Source organism: Tasmannia lanceolata, unplaced genomic scaffold (genome assembly GCF_043159265.1).
Source record: "Tasmannia lanceolata isolate RefF3 unplaced genomic scaffold, GAP_Taslan_0.1 ptg000037l, whole genome shotgun sequence".
NCBI classification, from domain to species: Eukaryota; Viridiplantae; Streptophyta; class Magnoliopsida; order Canellales; family Winteraceae; genus Tasmannia; species Tasmannia lanceolata.
Genome location: NW_027518714.1, coordinates 5,267,373 through 5,289,301, shown reverse-complemented (window position 1 = coordinate 5,289,301; position 21,929 = coordinate 5,267,373). Strand labels below are relative to the sequence as shown.

At 39.3% G+C, this 21,929-nt stretch overlaps 1 protein-coding gene and 2 long non-coding RNA genes across 5 annotated transcripts; 1 reads left to right on the top strand and 2 right to left on the bottom strand.

Annotated features, from left to right (window-relative positions):
* LOC143860286 (uncharacterized) lies at positions 1-9,236 on the bottom strand. 2 transcript variants are annotated; one of them, XR_013239660.1, is made up of 2 exons: positions 9,004-9,236; positions 1-6,908 (listed from the first exon to the last, which is right to left on the bottom strand). It is a non-coding gene; the product is annotated as an uncharacterized LOC143860286 (long non-coding RNA). The 2 variants fall into 2 exon arrangements; XR_013239661.1 differs by lacking the exon at positions 9,004-9,236 and adding an exon at positions 7,045-8,994.
* Positions 9,237-11,534: 2,298 nt separating this feature from the next.
* LOC143861971 (uncharacterized) lies at positions 11,535-17,153 on the top strand. 2 transcript variants are annotated; one of them, XR_013240103.1, is made up of 3 exons: positions 11,535-11,752; positions 11,890-11,981; positions 16,629-17,150. It is a non-coding gene; the product is annotated as an uncharacterized LOC143861971 (long non-coding RNA). The 2 variants fall into 2 exon arrangements; XR_013240104.1 differs by having other exon boundaries at positions 11,542-11,752; positions 16,657-17,153.
* A 795-nt stretch (positions 17,154-17,948) lies between these two features.
* Positions 17,949-20,276, bottom strand: LOC143861970 (CBL-interacting protein kinase 5-like). Its single transcript, XM_077372955.1, has 2 exons — positions 20,121-20,276; positions 17,949-19,663 (listed from the first exon to the last, which is right to left on the bottom strand). The coding sequence occupies exon 2, from the start codon at positions 19,567-19,569 to the stop codon at positions 18,202-18,204; it is 1,368 nt and encodes a 455-aa protein (XP_077229070.1). The 5' UTR covers positions 19,570-19,663; positions 20,121-20,276; the 3' UTR covers positions 17,949-18,201.
* Positions 20,277-21,929: the final 1,653 nt, after the last annotated feature.

Below are 21,929 nucleotides of genomic sequence, written 5' to 3'. Positions count from 1 at the left end.
TACAAGCAAAAAAACCTTCTCTTTAAACCAACAACATTTGAAATGTATTAATAAAATAGTTGAAATACATCAACAAAATAGAGAGCAGTTACAAGTTGTAAGCCATTTCTTTTGAAAGTTCCCTCTTCCTTCAATGCCGACCCCTACTCATTTCTGGGTTTAGAATACCTCTCCCTCTAACTTCACAGGAGTTAGAGGTTGTAAGCAATTTCTTTTGAAAGTTCCCTCTTCCTTCAATGCCAACCCCTACTCATTTCTGGGGTTAGAATACCTCTCCCTCTTAACTTCAGAGCTTGATGTTCACAAGACGGAAAAATAAGCAAATGATAGAAAGATGCAATAGAGCTATTAAAAAAAAGTGATATGCCATCATCATTAGTAAATTCCCTTTCTCACTTGCAATAAGCAACACACTAATGGAAATGCCCCCATGTAGCCTTCCTCAAATCGGCAAGCCTGATTAAAACCCACTTCACGATCACGCCTTTGACAATCTTTCGTCCAAAAAATATAGTGCATCTGAATCAGTGGATCAGATACGTTTCTTGGTAACCAAACACATCTTGATGGAAAGCATTTTCCACATCAGGCCATCCTAGTGGTTTTTCCAATTGGTGGTTTATTGGTTTCAAACTTCACCTAGAAAGCGCAGGGATCAGTAGGGGCCAAATCTCAGTGTGCCATCCTGGTGAACACAAAATTCTGATTCCATTCCCTCATCTAGTTTATTCTGATCTTACACAACTCAGGATGGACTCTTGAGCAATTCTAATCCTCTCGCAATGTGGATTGAAGTTGAAGTGCAGCAATCTGAATCCCAAAACTCTGCCCACGAATCTCAATTTCTGCTCTTCCCAGATCTTCTAAAATATTTTTTTGAGACGTGATCAAAGTTGCCAAATTATCTAACTCCAAATCGGGTTGAAGTTGAAGTTCAGCAATCTGAACCCCAAAACTCTGCCCACGAATCTCAATTCCTGCTCTTCCCAGATCTTCTAAAATATTTTTCTGAGATGTGATCAAAGTTGCCAAATTATCTAACTTCAAATCATGAGTTCGATAATTTTCTTCATACGGCCTCAATTGACGGGAGGCGTGGCTATAACCTTCTCGTTTTGCGTCAATACACAACCGAGTTCTTTCTTTGAAGCATCACTATAAATAGTGAATCATACTCCGTTAACAGGCAGTGTTAGGATGGGAGCTATAACTAAGCCTTGCCCTAGTTGCATTTAGTAAAACTTGTGGTATGAACTTGCATTGTGATATGAGTAACATGAGACTTTAAAGATGGGCTGAAAGACAAAGTACATTTCAATGGTAATAGATGGATCCCTAAAAGTAGATGAGGAAAAGACCAAGGATTGCGATTAGCTTCCATCTCCAAAAAAGAAAATCATGCAACACTTAGGCTAAAAAACTAATGTTGTTGAATTTAAGATATAAAATTCTTTAAAAAAAAAAATATCTAAAACTACCCGACCATATTTCGCTGGGAAAAAACTAAAGTTGTTCCTAAAACTTGAAATTAGGTGAAATCAAGAACATTTGCATTTGGCAAATGATAATTGATATTTTATCGGGCGGATGAAGAATGGTTGTGGAAATTAAGAGTATTTGAAGCAAAAATTGCAGAGGCTCTCCGCAGATGCCATATTTTGGAAGGTAAAATGAACATATAGAAAAATAGAAAAATATGCAGAATCAATTAATGATTTTTTGGTAACTTTGAAATATATCAATTGCATTTCCAATTATAAGGTAAGAGACCATGAACATGTTTTCAGTTACCATTGCTCCATTTGCATGTGTGGACCCCGATCCGAGGACGGTGCCGAGGGACGCGAGATCCCTCCTGCGATCCTCTAAGATCTCCACAACGTGAAGGAGAGCTCTACCAGGGAATTCTCGAAAGTGGTGCCACCCTCACAGCATAGCATGAGTGGCGATATAAAAGGAAAGAGATACATCCTGATCCGGAGCCAGAGCTCGAAACCAAGATATATCTGAAAATAACTCAGAGTCGCCATCCATGGACACGCCATGGAACCAAAACAAATGCTCTGTTTGCAATGGATAACCAGAGATACAAAAGGTCCGTGCCTGATGACGAATGGAGAAGGTCCGAAGAGCGCCCCCAATTCGCCCGAGTGCGAACAGTTGGTCTCTTATGCCATTTATTATTAACCTCGAAGAGTTTTGGGCAAAAATCATGTGAAATGGGAACAATCCTCAAGAGTCGTCTATCTAAACATGCATTTCCTGAGAATAGAAATAATAAACACATAAAAAATAAATGAAAGAGGTGCCACCTAAATATTGCTAGGTTGTGAGTGACATACCTAACTGGTGTCTAAGTTCTGGTGAACAAACACATGCATGTTACTGCTACAGGTATAAGGTTTGCACAAGAAAGTAAGAAAACACAACAAAATATACAATATAATAACACCACAAATCCTAAGACTCTAAACGATTTAGCCCGAGTCCTCGGATGGTCTGATATTCATCCAAAGAAGCCTACGTATCCCCGCCTCCACGAGAATCAAGGCAACGTAGTTCTTCGCACCTATTCTAAACTATGATGCCTAAGACACCTAGACCTCTATCTTAGACTCGATCTAAAAGACCGGACTAGTTCTTAAAGCTTATTGTACGATTATTTAAATTCCAGTGAATTATAGATTTTAGGACACCCTATATGCCCTAACTAAATGCATGTTAGCCCTAAGCTAATGCAGGTGGTTCCTACAACCTATGTGTAACTAGGCTGTGCGTCCTAAGGAAAACAATGGGATCGCTAACGTATCCAAGACCTAGTCATCAGTCGGCGATGTGAATCGCCAACTGACCGGACGGAGGCGCTCCTAGCTAGGACAAACTCCTAACTCTAACACAAACACACAACAAGCACACAACAAAAGACAAACTCCTAACTCTAAAACTCTCTATCTAGGACAAAGTCCTAACTCTAGAGGAAGATCTTTTTGAAAACCAGGTTTTAAAGTTGTTTATTCAAAAAAAGGTTTAAAATGCTATTTGCAAAAGTTTGGCTGGACTTGGGATAAAAATCCCGAGCTGCACTACGTACCTCGTGAGAGAGGATCAAGCCAACGTAGTTCGAAAGCAAACTTTCTTAACTACGCACAAAATGTTTTAAATTTTCAAATGTTGTTAATGCTTTCAGATTTTAAAAATGAGTTAACACCCTTTCAGTTAGAGGGGATCCAATAGAAGAGCCTCAATCCCCATCATATCGCGGTAGAGTATTACAGAGGGAAACGGGATCCCTAAAGCCTAAGGGGGGAAGAAATCAAAACGGGGGAACTAAAGTCCCAAGGAAAAGAACAATCTCAAAGAGACGAAAATAAAACTAACGAGCTCTAATCAATCTCCAAAGGAGACGATATCTAACCCGCGAGAGAAAACCCTAAACAAACGATAGATGAAAAAGCTTCCTAAACAAAAGGGGACCGACAAGAACTCTATAAGAAAATCTATTAAACGACCAGTCACTTAGAAAGGGTCCTAACTGGCTAAACACTCTAAGAGGAGAGAATCCCTTAATCTACGAAAACTCTAAGCCAGGAAGGGAAGAGATTGGCTCAAGAAACGTTCCATCGTCGCCACCTGAACCCGAGAGAGGTGTTCCCAAAATCGATGAGATCCTGAAATGCAAAGGGAATCCCGAGGAACGCGTAAAGAGTAAACCCGAAGAACTGAGGTAGATCTCGAATGATAAAGATGATCCTGAAAAACCTAAGAAACCGCGAGTAGGGGATGGTCACACAAACCTTACAAAGATCCTGAACGCTAAGGCAAAATCTATATGAGAGAAGAAAGAGAATTGGCCAGGGGCTTGTTGCTGACTTGTTCCATATGAAACGAAGTCGACTCAACAAGAAACACCACGATTGCAACCAATGCAAGGGACCTGCCGACAGCCGACTTGTTCCAAATAAAGTTAACTCGGCCTAAGCAATGGGATGTAGCTTGCGAATGAAATCAAAAGACTCAAGTCATGCATCCTCTTAAGGTGGGAGAGAAACAAAACCCTACACAAGTAATGTAACATCTCCAAAATAATACCGACAATTGGGTTGAGCCAAGCAAATGAGAATTTGATTCCTATATAAAAGGGTGCTATACAAGATTTGATATTCACAACACAAGTAGAATATATCCAACACTCATCCGCCCATCAGCCCAATCGAGAACTTGTCATTCAAGTACACCTAAAGCCCTTCGAATGACACTTACCACATGCGGGGTTCAGGAACACAGGCTATTCTTTCTATACAAGTCCTTTTTTGATAAAAGTCAATACTTTGAGAATTCAACTACCATGCAAACAAGATTAGACAATCAATATGCGAACAACATGGAGAACATGTTTAGCATAGCAGGCCGTTGGCATTACTCAAACAATTAGGCCACTTCCCACTGGATATTCAAATGTCACCCAAACAAGAAAATTTTGTCTCTGAAATGATTTACTTAAATGAACTCCTGATGGTCTGAAATGCCATCATTGACTCAACCATGGATACATTCTTGACTCGGTAAGCATAAAAACTACCAGCTGCATTGGAATTCAATAAGAGACATACACTCTAGAACTTCCAAATTCAGGGACATAATCATCACAATTAACACAAGACAAAAAAAAGAGGAGCGCTTTAGTAACCCAAAATACCAAACTACAAGCCTCTTCTAGAAATCCAGACACACATTCACAGATATCCACATCCAGAATCTACTAAAAAAAATAAAATTAAAGAAATTGGTAAGAACAATTTACCTTTGATTCTTGCAGTATCTTGATTTAAAATCACAGATTCAACCCACGCTTCATCGAAATAAATGAAATCTGCTGGTCGATGAATAGAGGATTGCAGATCGGAGTCGGATTTTCGCAAAAAATTGACAGAGGTTAGCGACGGAGAACGAAGATGGCACCGATAACCGGAGAAAATGGAAACGTGGTCTGTGGAAAGGATGGTGTACGGTGGGAAGATGGGGATTTTAAAAAAACAGGGGAATAGGTCAGATAAGTAATGGGTAATGGTGATGAGAAATTGAGATGGTGGAGGTGGGAAATGAGAAGGGAAATGAGGTCCGTTAATGGGTTTGAGATGGTTGAGAAGAGGATGGGTTTCTATCGGGGTTTTGAAGTGGGTTTCAATGGAGGTGGAAGATGGTGATGGTGGGGGTTGGTTGCAATGGAAGCAAGGGCGGAGGCGCGGCCGGATTCCGGTTGGAGGCGTGGCCGGAGAAGATGCGAAGAATAAAAATGGTCGGTGCCTCTTTCTCTCTCTCTCTGTGATTTTCCAGAAAATGGGTTTTTGCTAAAAACAAAAAAATGGTGGTGGAAGGAGAAGAAGAAGATTAAGAAGAAGGAGAAGGATGGTGGTGGTGGAGGGGAGTTGATGGTGGCCGGAGATGGGTTTGGGAGAAGAGAAGGGGTTTCGCCGGATTAATGGAGGGGAAATGAGGAGAGGGTTTAGATGATGGCCGGTTTTAATGGTGAAGAGGGTGGCGTTCGGAGGTGGCACGGCCGGAGTAGATGGAGGACCGGGGTTTAGATCTAGGGCTGAGATTGGTGGAGATGGTGGGAGTAGGGGGCTGCTATGGTGGTGGTGGAGTGAATATGGTAGAGGGAAATAAGAGGTATGATTGGAGGTGGGCGGCAATGACGGAGGTGGAAAGCCGGCACCGGCAACAATGAGGTTGGGGTATACAAACCCCAAACCTCTCTTCTCTGCAAATGCTCTCCTCCCTTTTCTTTTCAACGAAAATGGGATCACCCCCCACCTTTTTTCCACCCTAGTTCGGTTCCTTCTAATAAAAAGGGAAATGACATATTTTGCCCCCCATCTTCCTTGGACAGCCCCTACACTAGTGCATCTATGATTACTCTTTTTCCTATAGGGAGTGGCTTGAGGTAGAAAAAGGGGTTCACCAAAAGAGCATCATACATTATACCCCTTTTCTTCCCCTTCAACAGCCCCTATCTAAATATTTATAACTATTCTTTTAGTAAAAAATGGGGGTAAAAAAAATGGGGCCCACGCAAGAGTAGAGGTGGGGCAAATGCTCTTTTCCTTCTTGAAATATTATCGGCACAACCATGTTTTGATAAGTACACCAACCCAACTGTCTTTTCGTCTTTTGTTAGCTTGTGCGAGCTATTTTAGGCAATGTAATAACCTCTTAACAGCTCTTCAAATACTAAGACATAGCGAATTAGTGTAGATATCAAAAAGGTGGTGCGCGGATAAACATTAGAACTCGGGGAATTCAAATATGGGAGTGCCAATATTGAAACTCGGGGGATCTCGTAACTTTTTTCAAATTTTGGGAAAATGCAAGGGAAGCTTAGGGCTATCAAACAAAGGGTATGACTAGGGCCCAAGGATCATCTAAGCTATCCGGGTTTTCAAAAATTGCTTTGCAAACGAGGGAATTTTGGATTTTTCAGGTTTTTCCGCAGTTAATGCTCGATTCTTTGGGAATTTCGGGACTCGGATTTCAGGATTTATTCATTTTTGGTAAATTGGGGTCAGGTCAAAATGGGGTGTCTACAGCATGGTTTTAAGATCACTGTTCATTTGTATGATCCCATCGCTAGTATGAGAATCAATTGAGATGAAATGGGACTGGCTTTGAGTCTTGCTTAAGCTCTACACAAGTACCTCCTCCCTTTTAAAGCATGTATTATGCTTCAGTTTACACAAAAGGAAGAACATTATGAAGAGTCCATATATTCTGAAAAAGAAATTGACTCTCTACGGTATAAACCACAAAGGTAAAGTAAAAGTTGCAAACCTCTCGCCTTATACAGCAAGAACACCTACCATGACCTCACTATATCCAGCATTAAACTTTGTAGCAGTGGATCACATTATCTGCAGAAATAAATGAAACATTCAGAACTAAATACTAACTGTTGAAGTAGGTCATATTTTTAGTTTTAGAATTCAGTAATTTTATACATGACAAAGTAATATATAAGCATTGAAGCACTGAGCATCTAATACTCACCGTTCTCATCTCATCAAAGGTGGCACAAAATATATTGAGAAACAAAAGAATAACACATGCGAACTGGTGTTGATAATAACCCCACTTAAAGCCCATTATGTGAGTATACAAAAATCAATTAATCACCTAGTAGATTTATTGCTATATTATCTCTAAATTCAAAATAACGAAAGCATAAATTCGGATATCAAATGCCTCAAAATATAAAAGTAAAAACCAATTTTGAATTTTCTTAGATGATAAATCAGTCACCCAAAACCATTTCAATATGTTGATACATGGGGACATTCAAACCGGCGAGGGAGAAAGAGGGTTGTGTTAAGGGTTAGAAAAGGGAGCCCCGCAACGACGAGCAACCTTTCACATTACCTGTGATAATAATCCAACCAAAATTACCATAACACTTGGTAGATATTTAAGTACGGCAACATGCTTTTAGTGTCAGAGAGATTCTTCCTACAAAGAAATCTGCTCAGCAATATGGATACATAGTGCAGGAAAATGTGTAGGCCTAAAACTCATTTGGTCAGTACATTCTTTCATCAATTGAAATCTGTACATAGAATCAATAAATCAGATTTGAAAGTTTGAGTTATATGGGAGAATTGCATATGCATGATTCTTTATCTATGCAATCCCAAGTTGATCCCGATCATCTTAACCGCACAAATAAAAAGATGAAATAAGAGAATCCAAAACCTAAAAGATGTTCATTAAACATTAACCTTAATTAAATAAGAAGAGAATCTAATATCTGAAAGAGGTTCATTCAACATGTCTATAAACATTAAGTCGCCTAAATATATTAAATCTTAAGAGGAAAATGATTGTTTTGCTTGAGTACTTAACATCTGTAAAGCCTCATTAATAAAAGAATGATAACTTTCGGAACAAAAACACGTTGAAAGTTTCTCATGAGAATCGAAAACAAAGATGTTGCACATCATAGAATTGCATGAATGCCTATATCATCCCACAACTGAGTGTAGCTACAAAACTTCCAAACATGCCTAATTTCGTACGATATCTACATCTTATAATTAGAAGGGAACCCATGGAAAAGAAAGATTAATAGAAAAGATAACGGGGTTGCATATTGCATTGGCTTTGATGATAGGATAAAGGGTGGTAATATCAAATTGTAGCCTTTTCAATTTACATCTCATATGTTTCATGGAAGAAAGAAGACATAGATGGAAAGGAAAGTAGCATATGATGATGAGTATTCTTTTGACTCAGATGAAGAACTGGGGCCTAATCATCTTTTATATTTTGCTGAAACAGAGGAAAAAAAGAGAGGAATTATAATTTTCTATACAATTCACCTTATACAACCGTTAAAACAAATCCAAGAAAGTTCTTGCAACAAGAGGGGAAAAAAGAATATATCATTTTCCTAAAAGAACAAAATATAGTGGATATTGGATTGAAATTTCAAAAACTAAAGTAATTTCCCTTGCAATTTTAATTTTAAAACTGTTGAAAGAAACCCAATCTTTTCTCTACTGATTCCATCCAAGAAAGAACAGAGCTCAAGTACTCAAATAAAGGAGCCAAATATATCAAAAACCCACCACCCCGTATACATCTGGAATGAAAATTCAAAAACCAAAGTAATTTCTTTTTTTTACCCAACTTCTAAAAAATCTAAAACAAACCAACGCTATAAATATTATGCAGCAAAAGAAAGTAAATAAATAATGAAAAAGAATTGTAGATGATATCCTGTGCTACAAGTTAAACAGAGTCGGGTGTAATAAAACATCATTACATGTTTTGATGGAAGAAAGACAAAAGGGATTTCAAAGCATCTATTTTGAAACCAAAAAAACCCTAGAGAGGGAGAGAGACCAAGAGAGAAAGAGAGACAGAGAGACCGAGACAGAGAGGGAGAGAGATTGAGCGAGAGGGAGGGATTGAAAAGAAAAAAAATCGGAGAGAGAGAGAGAGAGAGCATACCTGGAAAAATATGTGGGAAAATTGCAGAACCCATGATATAGGAGAAACCCGGAAGGGAATGAGAAAGTAAAGAGGAATGATATTTTGAAATAATGAAATGAAACGATGATATTGAAGGCAGGCTAAAATACGCATGCTAGACAGTTGGCGAGATATAGATTAAAATTATAGACACGTATTGGATGACAGAGAAACCAAGAGCAAGCACAGGGAAACAACAGACCATGATAACACCTGGCTTACATGCCGCAAGTTTTTCGCACATGGCTTCCCAGGCAAAGCAACAACAAAAATGGCGAAATTGCCCTACAAAGATCGGGACATATGAGGAAGATTTACAAAACAAGGGCGGGGAATTAATGCAAAAGTTGGTTGACGAACTTATGTTGGTTTACGCTTTTAGAATAGTAAGGATTATGTAATGGTTCCAAGGTATAAATAGTGGTTCTAGTATTGCTTCACACAATCTAATAGTACTTCATTGTGTGTCAATGTTGCAATGAATTTATGAACAATGGGTTAAATAGTTGTCTAAAGACTCAGATCTTATGGTGGTTCATAGTTTAGATGGCCTAATACTTGTTTAAAAAGTTTAAATTGTGATTACAAAAAGTTATGCACTAAAAAACATTATAAAAAAGTGAAAATGAGTTTATTTATAGGGTTTTAAACTCTCAGAACCACTAATTATAGTGGTTCCAAGGTAGGGTTTTGTCGAGGGTGGGGAGTGGGAGGATTTAGGAGGGTTTTAGGGTTTTAGATGTAATTGATCTTAAGGTGATGGTGGAGGGAGGGGAGTGGAGGGATTTAGGGTCTGGGGAGGAAACACACGGTTGTAATTGGGGAGGGGGGGGGGGGGGGGGGGAGGTGTGGAAGTGGTCTTTATGGGGAGTGGTTTCCACAAACGACATTTGGTTTAAAAAAAAAATTGCAAAAAAACGGTCGACCTGCATATGTTTTTAACATGTCTGACGGGATGGTGGAAAGGTCGACCTGCAGGTTGATCCATAAATGCTTTTCCTACCTGTTTGGTCATATGGTGAAAAGATCGACCTACAGGTCAACCCATTAAGGCAAATTCACACCTGTTTGTGAATAAGGTAAAAAGGTCGACTTTCAGGTCGACCCATTAAGGCAAATTCGCACCTGTTTGTGAAGAAGGTAAAAAGATCGAATTAAGCCTTTGGTAAAATTCCATTGTATAGCCCCCTTCTAGAATGAATTCAACCTATTTTTTTCAAAATGGACTATACAGCCCATACCATAGGATGATCCAAACTGCCCAATTGATGAGCCACAATGTACATAGGTTGTGCCCCAAAAATCATTTTCATAGGATGATTCTAACCATCCAATCTAAAAAGGGACTTAGATTATGGAAACTTTTATAGATCAGACGGTTGGGATCATCTATGGAAATAATTTTTGGGGCAGAACCTATTTATGTTGTGGCCCATAAATTGGGGGGTTTGGATCATCCTATGGTGTGGGATGTATAGTCAATTTTGAAAAATATGAGGTGAATTTATCCATTTTGAAGTTTCCATAATCTAAGTCCATCTTTAGATCGGATGGTTAGAATCATCCTATGGAAATGAATTTTGGGGCACAACCTATTTACGTTGTGGCCCATCAATTGGGCGGTTTGGATCATCCTATGGTATGTGTCAATTTTGAAAAAAATGGGTTGAATTCTTCCTAGAAGGGGGCTATACAATGGAGTTTTACCAAAGGCAGTGAACTTTCAACACTTGGCGTGGGAAAGAAGAAGCTAAAAAAGGTGAAAAATAGTGTTTGTGAAATGCATTGGGATCCGTTTCTAAAAAAGGTGGTGGGAAAAGCAACTCAGGGGCATTCTTGTCTTAAAACATGCCGCGGGATGTGTTTCACCTTTTTTTGAGAATTTAGCCAACTGACCCTTTAAAAATCTCATTTTTTTTTTCAGAATTTTCCCTTTTTTTTTATCAAAAAAATCCACCAAAAAAATTCCATGGAAAGAGAAATTCCAGGGTCTAGCAAATTTTGAATTATGGAATCCAAGCATATTCAGAGCAAAAGGGTCCAGGGACTAGAGGTGGGGCCATCAATCGGTGGTTTATGTCATTAATGGCAGATCAGAGGGCTCTGCTTTGTTTGATTGGTAAAGATCTATAATTATATGTGGCGCCCTCCTCTTAAGCGGTCAGGACTCAGGAATTTTCAGCTCATAGGCCCAATTATCAATTAGGCCATTTTAGTTGGACTATTCTAATCCTCCGATTTACCGAAGACTTCACAAAAAATTATGAACAGTTGTCTTCCAATTTTCAGCCGTCCATTTAAAATTGCACAGATTGAATGCCAAGAATACAACGCGGTCCAAACTCCAAACAGGTAGATGGTTCGATCAATCTTGTCCTCAACATCTGCTCTTTAAATGGACGGCTGAAAATTGGAGATGGTTCGATCATCGAGCAAATGGCCCCACTTATTTGGCCCCCAGAAATGGTATATTCTTACCCTTTTCTTCCCTGGGCCAGTGGGCCACCACCTCTTAGTTTAAAAAGAGTAGACGTGAGAATTCGCTCGATGGGGGTGGCCGGGAAATAAAAGGGACAAGTATAACACTTCCGTAAAACAGCAGTGAGCGTCAAACCACCTCTTGTGGGCTAAAAACAATAGGGAAAATTAGTATTGGCAGTGAAAGTCATGGCAGGAGAAGAAATAGGGTGGAAGTTCGTTCGCTTATTCTCCTTCGTTGGTGCCGGAGGTATAATTTTTCTAATCTTTATCTTCTCATTTCCAATTTTCATATTAATCAAATCGTTCTCAATATTCATGTTTCTTCTTTCCATTTCTTATTCCTTTTAATGCAATCTCTACTCCGAACCTTCAATTATCTTTCAGTCATCTGCACCGCTGCGATCAATCTCTGGCGTGATCTCGAACGAAAGGCCGCTAATCAGGCTATCCAGGCGCCTGAAAAGCCTTCGGAAATGGTAAAGGAAGCAATCGAATCATAGTTAGGGTTTCGTTTTTTTGGAATGATATGGTTAGGGTTTTGTTTTTGTTCCTATATGTTTTTTTTTAATCCAACGTTGCTGTAATTCCTTTTAAATGTTGGAATTTGTGGTTTTCCTTCCATTATATTGTTATTGGAAAATTATTATGTGTATTTATTGATTTATGTGTTCTTATCATTAGAGAATCTGTCCTTCTGAGATTCCTCTAAGAGGCCGAGGGAAGAATTATTCTTTACATGGTTTCTTATTAGTTATAATTGATTTCATTATGGCATTCATTTCTAGGGATGAGAGTGTTATATCTGTCTATAACCTAGAGATTGGGCTATGCTAACTAGTAGAAGAAGTCCATTCGCTTGTAATTACTCGATATGGACACTTTTGAGGAACTGTTAGTCGTATATCTGAGACAATTCTTTCTATTTTTATTTCATTCTTCTGGTTCAACTCTGGTTCTATCGTTTACGATTTCAGTTTTCTTGTGTTTCGTGTCTTGTTTTCAAAACATTTACAAATCTGTTTCCACAACCATATTGCGTTCAAACATGATGTGGAGAGAATTTTGAATTTCAAAATTAAGGCATGGCTACTCTCTTAAGAAAAATAGAGAGAGAATGAAGGAGATGAAGTGACAAGTCTCATCTCTTGCAAAAAATATGATGAAGAAGAAGCACACGGTTGTTCGATTTTCTTCTTGCATAGAGAAGGAAGAAGGTGAGAGGTTCTTGATTTTCTCTCTTGTTGTTTCCTTTTGTAGAAAAAGGGGTTTTTGACTTTTTCCTTTCTTATATATAGAGAGAGAGAGAGATTTGAGAGAAAAGTATCTCCATGGAAGAGCAAACGAAAAGTTACGTGTACGGAATTGTGTTAACTAACCCCTTTTCTAATCTCTGTCTTTTCTCTAATAGTAGAAAAAGTTATCTCGCCCGTGGATGTAGGCCATTGTGCCGAACCATGTAAATTCGTGTGTGTTCTTTGTGTATGGTTGCTCTTTTTTTATTCTTATGGTCGCTTTCCATTTTGCCTTTGATTGTGTTCTTTGATCTTATTTTTTGTCCGACGGGATTTTACCGCACAAGTTTCATCTCCAGACGGTCTTATTTGCAATATGGAAGGCCAAGGCCAATGCTAGAACGTTCAGTTATTTCAAATTTTCAACTGGGTCTTCCTCTACTTCCTTAGAGTCCGTTGCCTTGCTGCTTATCAAATCTAGATGAGCGATATTTGAGTCTGGAAAACATTAGTGGAGAGATCCTTGCTTCTATGAATTCCGCCATTAAGTAAAGAAACATGTACTATTCACATTAAAGTTGGCCTTTCATTACCCCTGTTGACGAGAAACTAGAATTGTGAACAATGCCCTTTTCTTATCTGCTTGCACATGCATTTATGGAAACTTTTCGCAGAGGTTAATGGCCTTTTACAAAACATCTTGCACAAAGAATCTGAATGTGTTGCCATTCAAAATAAAAAAATAAAATAAAGAATGACTGCATGATAACCTGAAGGTCTCCAAAAGTATAAAGTACATATAGATTCTGTGTACTTACAAGGCATCTAGTGTTGTTGGTAATTAGAACTGTTTTTTCTTAAATGGGTATTTTTAATAGGCTTGAAAGGCGGTACTTTTGGAGAAGTATTTAAAAAGGTCAATTTTAGACTTCCATTAAAAATATCCTAGAATCTTCAAGGGATAATACAAATTGAAGGTTATGAACAGCGGCTGTGAGGAAGAAAAATTGAAAGGGCAAAACATTTATAATCCAGAAAGTTTCGACCTCATGCGTGATAATTATTATAAGTAGCTGATGTATGATAGTTTTCTAATTAGAATTGTTTCTGTGTTTTAAAAGGTAAGTAACATGAGTAGCTAGATAACATGGTTTGAGGCTCTTCCTCCAACAAGTGACATCTGAGTGCTAGGTTTCTCAGATAGTTTTGAGGGACTTGCTTTAGCCCCAACTTTTTTATCAAGAACAATCCCGAAAATTAGTGTATTTGAATGAAATTGCTGCTAGGCTTTTTTGATTTTGTATTGTACGGTTGGGAATTCCACAAGAAGCTATTTTTGCTCCATTTTGAAATTCAAGGAAAAGAGATAGAATAACTATTTACTAAATCTAAGATAGGTATGCATGAAACCACTTTTGAGAGATTAAAGCCACAACTTCTTTGAAGTATCAAGAATTCTCTATATTACAAAATACAGAATGGAGGAAATAAGGAAGTTCACATTATATATAATGGGTCATTTTGACGAATGTCTTTCAGTTTGAATCAGCATTTTTTGCTATAGAACTTGTACTTTTAATTCCATTATGTTGAGTTTCTTTGTTAGGGTTCAACGAGGGTCGAGGGTGATGAGGAAGGGTCTGATGGCGACGAGGATGGAGATGGGCGATGGCGGCCAACTTGTGGGTCTGTCATGATAGCAAGGGTGGAGGCATGAGAGACGCAGTGGGAGAAGGGAAGGGGGTGTTGGTTAGGGACAGAATTCCATTTCAAAATCCATGGACAAAATTTCCATGAAAAATGAGGCAGGTAAAACCTTGTAAACTCATTTGTTAGGAAATGACTCTTAAGAGTCGAGTTTGCGACATTGTATAGGTGTATCTAAATTGATTTTAGATAAGTTCTTATTAATTTCCATAAACCAATAGAGTAGGAAAGGAAGTTTTTGATGTCACTCGGATGGTGGAGAATGTGTAGGCTGTTACATTTTTTCTATATTATTTCAGCTATAAAAGAGTCAATGATTTATATACGATGACCATTGACCAACTATTGGATCCTTTTAAGCCCTTGAACATAGGTTTACCAATAGGGGAGAACTCTTTTCAACATGCTCTCCAAACCATGCTTATTGAATTTGACTAGCAAAACTAAGCTAAAGAGCATTTGGTTATGAAAAAAGGGAAAACATTAGCTGGAATGGCTTTTAGCCTTTGATAATGGCAGTTAAAGAAGGTAAATCTTGTGTCAAGAATCAAATCAGTGTTTAAAAAAGTGGATGCGGCGTTGAAAGCGACCAAAGAGAATCCTAATTGACTTGGCACAATGGGGTCAAGTACTCGGTTGATGTGGTCATAACTCAATAGTGTCAAAGGAGTTTTTATTGACTATGTAGGGCAAAACGTGGAACGTGGATGTGACACAATGCGGAACGTGGCCAATGTAAAAGGGAGTCGACTCATGCGAGTTGACGCGGACGCGGTGGAGTTTTAAAACTATATTCAAAAGAAATGGAGCTTGGGCCAAAATCGTCTAGATTTAAGTTGGTGTGGCTCGAGTTGTCAGGGAAAGAGGTTAAAGGGCGATGGTGTCAGTTGCATTTTGAGGGGGAAAGGGATTACAATTTATCTAAATTGTAATTATTATCTTTATTTATAAATCTAATAGGCACCTGACTTGGCAAGATGATCAGCCACCTAGTTAGTACTTCTAGGAATGTGAAGAAAAGAAAAAATCTCTCAGTAATCGAGTTGATAGTGCCATCAATGTACTTAGACAATTTGCAGGACCCTCCCCCCTTTACCCTTAAACCCAGGAAATAGCTTTGGAAGAGTCACATTCCAGAAATAAAAGTCCCTGCTGCCAAAAAGTTGATGCAAATGCAAATTCCCATGTGGAACGCCCATATTTCCACCTTCATCGAGTCAATGATTACCAATGAGGCCTAATAAACAGTGCACGATGGGACCGCTACCATTCCTGAAAACTCCCAAAATGCCAGCCATACCCGGTTTGCCAAGAGAGCAACCGTCGACAGTAATTTTAATAACACCCGATGGAGGGTTTACCAACGGGGGTAAAGCTTTCAAAGAGCAACTTGGCTGTCAGGTTTGGGATGGAAGGTTGACTGAGAAAAGAATCAAACGCCTTATAGATTCGAAAGAGATCTAATGTTCAAGAAGAATGGAGATCTAATGTTCAAGAAGAATGGTGGTTTGGGGATTGTCAACATTAGGGTTAATAAGCAAGACATTTGGAGGTTCAAAGAGGGAAAGAGATGCTCATTGAAGAAAAAACATATCGGACAAGCAGTGTTGGTTGGGGGTGGTGGTTGATGCGAGAGGGGGGGTGTGGTAAGCTCCCTATGGATTCATGTTCAGGTGCATGGCAATCTGTAGTTTTGGTCGTTGAGAAAATTTTAAAGCGTCTTTTCAATGCCCTGAGACATTCAAAATCCATTGATAAATACTTAGTTTAATGGCCTCTTTGGTTGCTGCCAAAATAGGTCCTTATCTACAAACAAAATTATTTGAAGTTTATCTTATTTGAAAACTTTAATCCCTCTTTCGATGCCATAAACTATATCATTGCTCACAGTATTACAACCATTCTTTGCACATAATCATATTTTAACTTCAAAACCATTTTATAGAAAGATAATATGCAAATAATTTCAGAGGTATCCACAAGGGGCCTAAGCTTTCCTCCCCAAATGTTGTCCGTGTATCTGATGTCGAGGATATCGATCATCTCGTCTACAACATGCTCCTCTTGCTACAAGATGCCTACCTAACCATTATTTGGATTCAACTTTTCCAACTTTTCTTGTTCACTCTAACATTAACTTTTCTAAATGCTACTGCTTTTTTCTTTTCTTTTTTAATCTCAAAGGGCCCTAACAAGGTGGTCATACTTGAAGATGCAACTGGAATCTGGATTACCTTGTTCAATGGAGAACCATATTTGGGTTCAATACATTGGAGCTAAGGATAGAGGGCAAGCCTTGGCGCAACGGTAAGTTTGCTCCATTGTGACCTGGTGGTCATGGGTTCGAGTAACGGACACAGCCTCTCTGTAAAGCACGCGTAAGGCTGCGTACATCTAGCCCTCCCCAGACCCCGCAATGTTGGGAGCCTCGTGCACTGGGCCGCCCTTATTTTTACATTGAAGCTAAGGATGAGGCATATCAATGACGTAAGATATTAAGGATCTTTTAATGTGCCAAGGATTTAACATATTATGCTGTGATGCTATAGCAGAATTATGTCTACTAATATTAGGGTCATAAATCAAGGATTTGCTTCGTTTTAGTGGAAGTATCATTTGTGCAGTGTCCTAGTGGGTTCCTGTAAAATTTGAAAGTTTTTTTATGAAATTAGCATGTGTTGTAGCCATTCAAAAAAAAAAAAACTGTATTGTCGTCTATGATATCAGAAATTTTCTATATGATAACCTCACTAATTGACTATTATTCAAGAGAAGAGAAAGGCAAGAAGTATGTGCTTCTTTTGATTGAGTTAGCGTCCTTGCATCCTTATTGGTGGAAGCTGATGGGTTCAAATGAAATAATATGAACACCCCGTTGTTTTGGTACGGGTCCCATGACGCACATCAATAGGAATGCACATTTGTTTTGATTCTCAGAACAAGTGGGTACCTACCATGAAGAAACACACGAGCAAATTCGAGAAACATGTACTTAATACCTGCTCTTGAGAGTTCTAGTTATATCTGCTCAAATTTTGTTGCTCTGGTATTCCATCTTCTTTCTAGTTACATTTTCTTCGTGCTCTGATCTTTGAAATTGTTTCATGGCTGTTTCTTGCCAAGAAATAAGTTGGTAGTTGATTTTTTGAGGGGATTCTATTCTCCCTGCCATCTACACCTTGAGATACAAGTTATGCCTCAATAGATATAAATGAAGATCTGCCTCAATAGATATAAATGAAGATCAATCAACAAAGATGGGGAAACATTTGTATTGAACTGAAACCTACAAAACCTCACTTATATTGTCATACAAGTAGCATGACTTTCTCTTGAGTTTGATGGATCTATGCTAAATTTCAGCAGACCAATAAAATATGATCTAGGAAAGGAGTGGTAGTGATGGTGGTTGTTTGAATGCATGCAAAATCCTGGGTGAGTTGCACTTTTTGTTAACAAATTGAGCTTTTTTTCTTTGCGTGTTTGGCAACAAGAGAACAAGTCTTTTCTCCCAAATGTCGAGATATCTGCTTATGCCAATATCTTGTTCTTCCCATATTTATACAAAGCATTTAGTTGTGTACAAGGTTGAAAAACAGAACAAAAATGGGAAATTACATTGAATCAAAAGAGGAAAAGGAAAACAAGAAAGCAGAGATACAATGCTATCTGTAGATTTCGCGTGATCACATCTAGACCACTCATTTAGATAAGAGGAGAGAAAAGCATCACCAACTTGTGGTAATCCAAAACCAACCTAATCATTTCTTGGTTGAGGCTGTTGCTGTTGCTGTTGCTGTTGATCACCTCCTTGCCATGTCCATACAATGTCCTTAAGAGAAGGCTTGAGGCCTTGGTTACAGAAATCCTGGTACTCTATTGTATCCCCAGATGATTTCTTCACTTCTACTATGTATAACGAAGGTGTAACCTCAAAAATCTCTGCGTCTATACCTAGCTGCCCTTTCCTCCCTTCCTTGTTCCCTTGCAATGTCACCAATCCATCCTTCTTTTTCACATTATAATTCCCATTCTCTGCAATCTCCTCAAGCTTTGACACAATCGCCGATGCTGGTTTCTGAGTTGAGAATCGGGATTCTGCCTTCTGATTGCTTGAGTTCTCAAACAGACCGGAAAGATCGAATCCCTGAGATAGAGATATAATATCAAATGCATTCATACAATGAGGTTTCATGGGTTTTGCTACATCGCCCTTCTTATCTGTCTGATCGTTGCAATCGGATGTGAAGGCTGCAGCAATGTCTTGTAGGTTACATGCAGACTCTTCTCGTCGGGGCCGAGTCTCCACTGGTTTGAATCCCTTCTTAAACCATGGATTTTCCATGAGCTTAGCAATTGTAACTCGCGTATTTGGATTTGGGTCAAGGACCCTGGAGAGAAGCTTGCGTACCTCAGGAGAAAACCAGTTGGGGCACTTGAATTCTCCTCTGCTTATCTTCTTATACATCTCCATAAGATTTGAGTCATGAAATGGAAGATAACCCGCCATTAGAACGAAGAGAATGACCCCACAAGACCATATATCGGCCTTGGCCCCATCATAGCCCTTCTTGTTGATGATCTCTGGTGCAACATATGCCGGTGTTCCACACGTTGTGTGGAGGAGACCATCATTCCTCCGTGACTCTCCGAGAGCGCTCAGGCCAAAATCTGACACCTTGAGATTCCCATTCTCGTCCAGGAGGAGGTTCTCTGGCTTGAGATCCCGGTGGTAAACACCTCGACTGTGGCAATAATCGACGGCTCCGATCAATTGTTGGAAATACTTTCGAGCAGCATCTTCCTTGAGCTTCCCTTTGGCAACCTTGTTGAAGAGCTCACCCCCCTTTACATACTCCATGGCAAAGTAGATTTTGGTCTTGCTGGCCATGACCTCATAGAGCTGGACAGCATTTGGGTGGCGAACGAGCCTCATGACAGAGATCTCCCTTTTGATCTGCTCGATTAACCCGACCTTGAGCACCTTCTCTTTGTCAATGACTTTAATGGCAACGCTCTCACCGGAGGCCAGGTTCCTTGCGTGGTACACCTTTGCAAAGGTCCCTTGGCCGAGCATCCGACCCAGGTCGTATCTTTGCATCAAGATTGTCCCTTTCTTCTCCATTTGTTAACCTTCTTCCTGAGAGACCCAACTGGTAAAAACTTGAATTAATGGCGCATAACCTCATCATCTTTCTGCATTCTTTCCACCTCCAAATCTGAAGTACAAACAAAACGAATTACACAGATGGATTGGCTTGTAGAAACCCGGGAGAAATCCGAAATTCCCAGGAGAAAAGAGAGATTTTGAAGCAGGTCTTAATGTAGGAGATCTATCTTGGGTTCCAGCTAAACGGGAAATGAAGCCTCTGGGATAGAGAATTCCCTTCTATAAAAATAGTAAAAGTTGGGTGAATTTTACTGGAGATTTATGCAGTCTCTCCTCAACGTTTAGCGATTAGAGGCTATTTTTGGCATCCTATTTATAGTGACCTGAGAGGGAAAATAGGAAAATCTTAACAACTTTCTATATCTCCATGCAAGCTCCTCCTCCTCCTCCTCCTCCTGCTGCTGCTGCTGCTGCTGCTGCTGCTAGATGTTATTTATTTTTTGGATCATCTATGAGTGTTATGATTGGTTTTCTTGGAAGATGGAAAAAATGAGGAAATTACTAACCTCTACCAAGGTACCCAAGATCAGATCTCAATCCGTGTGAGCAGGCGAAGGATTGATGAGAAAGAAGCTAAGGGAGGAAGAGCCTTGCACTACAGAAGTATCATTTTTATAGGGAGAGAAAAAAGGGAGGTGGGGACTGGGAAGGTGTATTTTGGAAGAAAAATCAACAACTGTATGCATCCAACGAACAACTGTTGGTTTTTCTTTATTTTCTTCTGCTATAAATAATGATAAAAACGTGTTACTTAATTAATTCACACCTAATAGCAATAATAAAGAAAGGGAAATAATTTCACTGTGCTCTATGTTTGTCCTGTAGTGTTGTTTAAAGGGCTCTAAGAGTTTTTTGAGAACCATAATATTTTTCTGACAGCCCTTTAAATACTACACGACAAACCCATAAATTAAGTTGCGTTTGAGGTGAATTGACTGAATAAGACAAAATCTGCCGAAAAGTGAGCCTGTGTGACTGCTCTCACATGCAACAGCCCCACCGCGAAATGCCTTTTTGCGATGGCCCTTAGCAAATCCTATATAGTAATTGTACTAGTACATTAAAGCTTGCTGTATAAACCATTTCTATTTGACAATATGTGCACACCCATATCAATCAGGACCGTCTAAACAACGGTACCATGGCTTGGATTAGGCTTTGCCACAAAACTAGGCCAATTAGATGTTCCCATCCAACCATTGATGGGATATGTTATGGACTTTTGGTGACCCCACCAATATAAACGGCTAGGAAAGCCTGATCTTTGCGATTTCTAGGGAATTTCCATCTAAGAGCCGGTCCTCCAATTGTACGATCTGGATAGATGATCATATGCCCTGTTTAGATTGTAAAGATGGTATTTAAGCTGAGTTTCATTGCATTGTTATGAAATTATGGCTTCATGACAAGTGCATAGATTGTAGAATGATCTCTGTTGATCACAGAGATGGGTGTGCCTCACGACCTGGTGTATTCCTTTCTGTCAACCTATGATTTGGCCGACACTTCGAATTTATTGCCGACTCACGGGTCCTGTCGTGTCGGACACGACACGCGTGTCGACACTCCTTTGGACACTATTACTTGTATTGCTAGACTTAATGTGGGTGTGTGGACATGTTTTTGTACCGTGTCAAGTGTGATATTTTACTTTTTTTATTGAACATTGTGTTTACCTCATTTAGACAACTCATATCAATGTCGAAACTGGACACATGAATCCATATCCACAAATCATTATTACATATACTCTCTTTTTTAGCCGTGTCCCCATTTCTAAAGTTTGGGGTTCGTCGTGTCCGACGTTCCGTGTCCGTATCGACATGCGACACTCGTGTGTCCGCGTCCACAAATCATAGCTATCAACCCATTTCATTTAAAACGTATGGATCACACTGAATATAATGGTTTGGTTTGGTCGACAAGAAATTAGGCGTGCAATTTGCCCACGTTCTGAGGTGAGCCCAGAACCGCGTGTCAAAATGTAAGAGATTCCCTATTGGGTTGGAGACTTTCGTAAGCCACATGTAGCTGATGATACTATCCACACCCTTATAAAGACAAAGAGAGGGGCCCAGAAATGCTGGGCCACAGGATGCCAGGTGTCATTCCACGAGACTGCATGTGAGTGGTTGGGCCCACAATTTCCACAAGAACCACACACATGAACGTTGAATATGAAATTGTAGTGTTGTAGCTTATCAACGTGTCTTTGGATAAGATTCAGCTTATACATGTTACATGTATGTGCGATAGATAATTCAGCTAATAAATGTGTCGCTTGATGTGTATTGGTTCCTAGTAGAAGCTAGAAA

Excerpts from the sequence above, each read along its gene's own strand:
- LOC143861970 (XM_077372955.1), bottom strand. The coding sequence starts at position 19,569 with ATGGAGAAGAAAGGGACAATCTTGATGCAAAGATACGACCTGGGTCGG.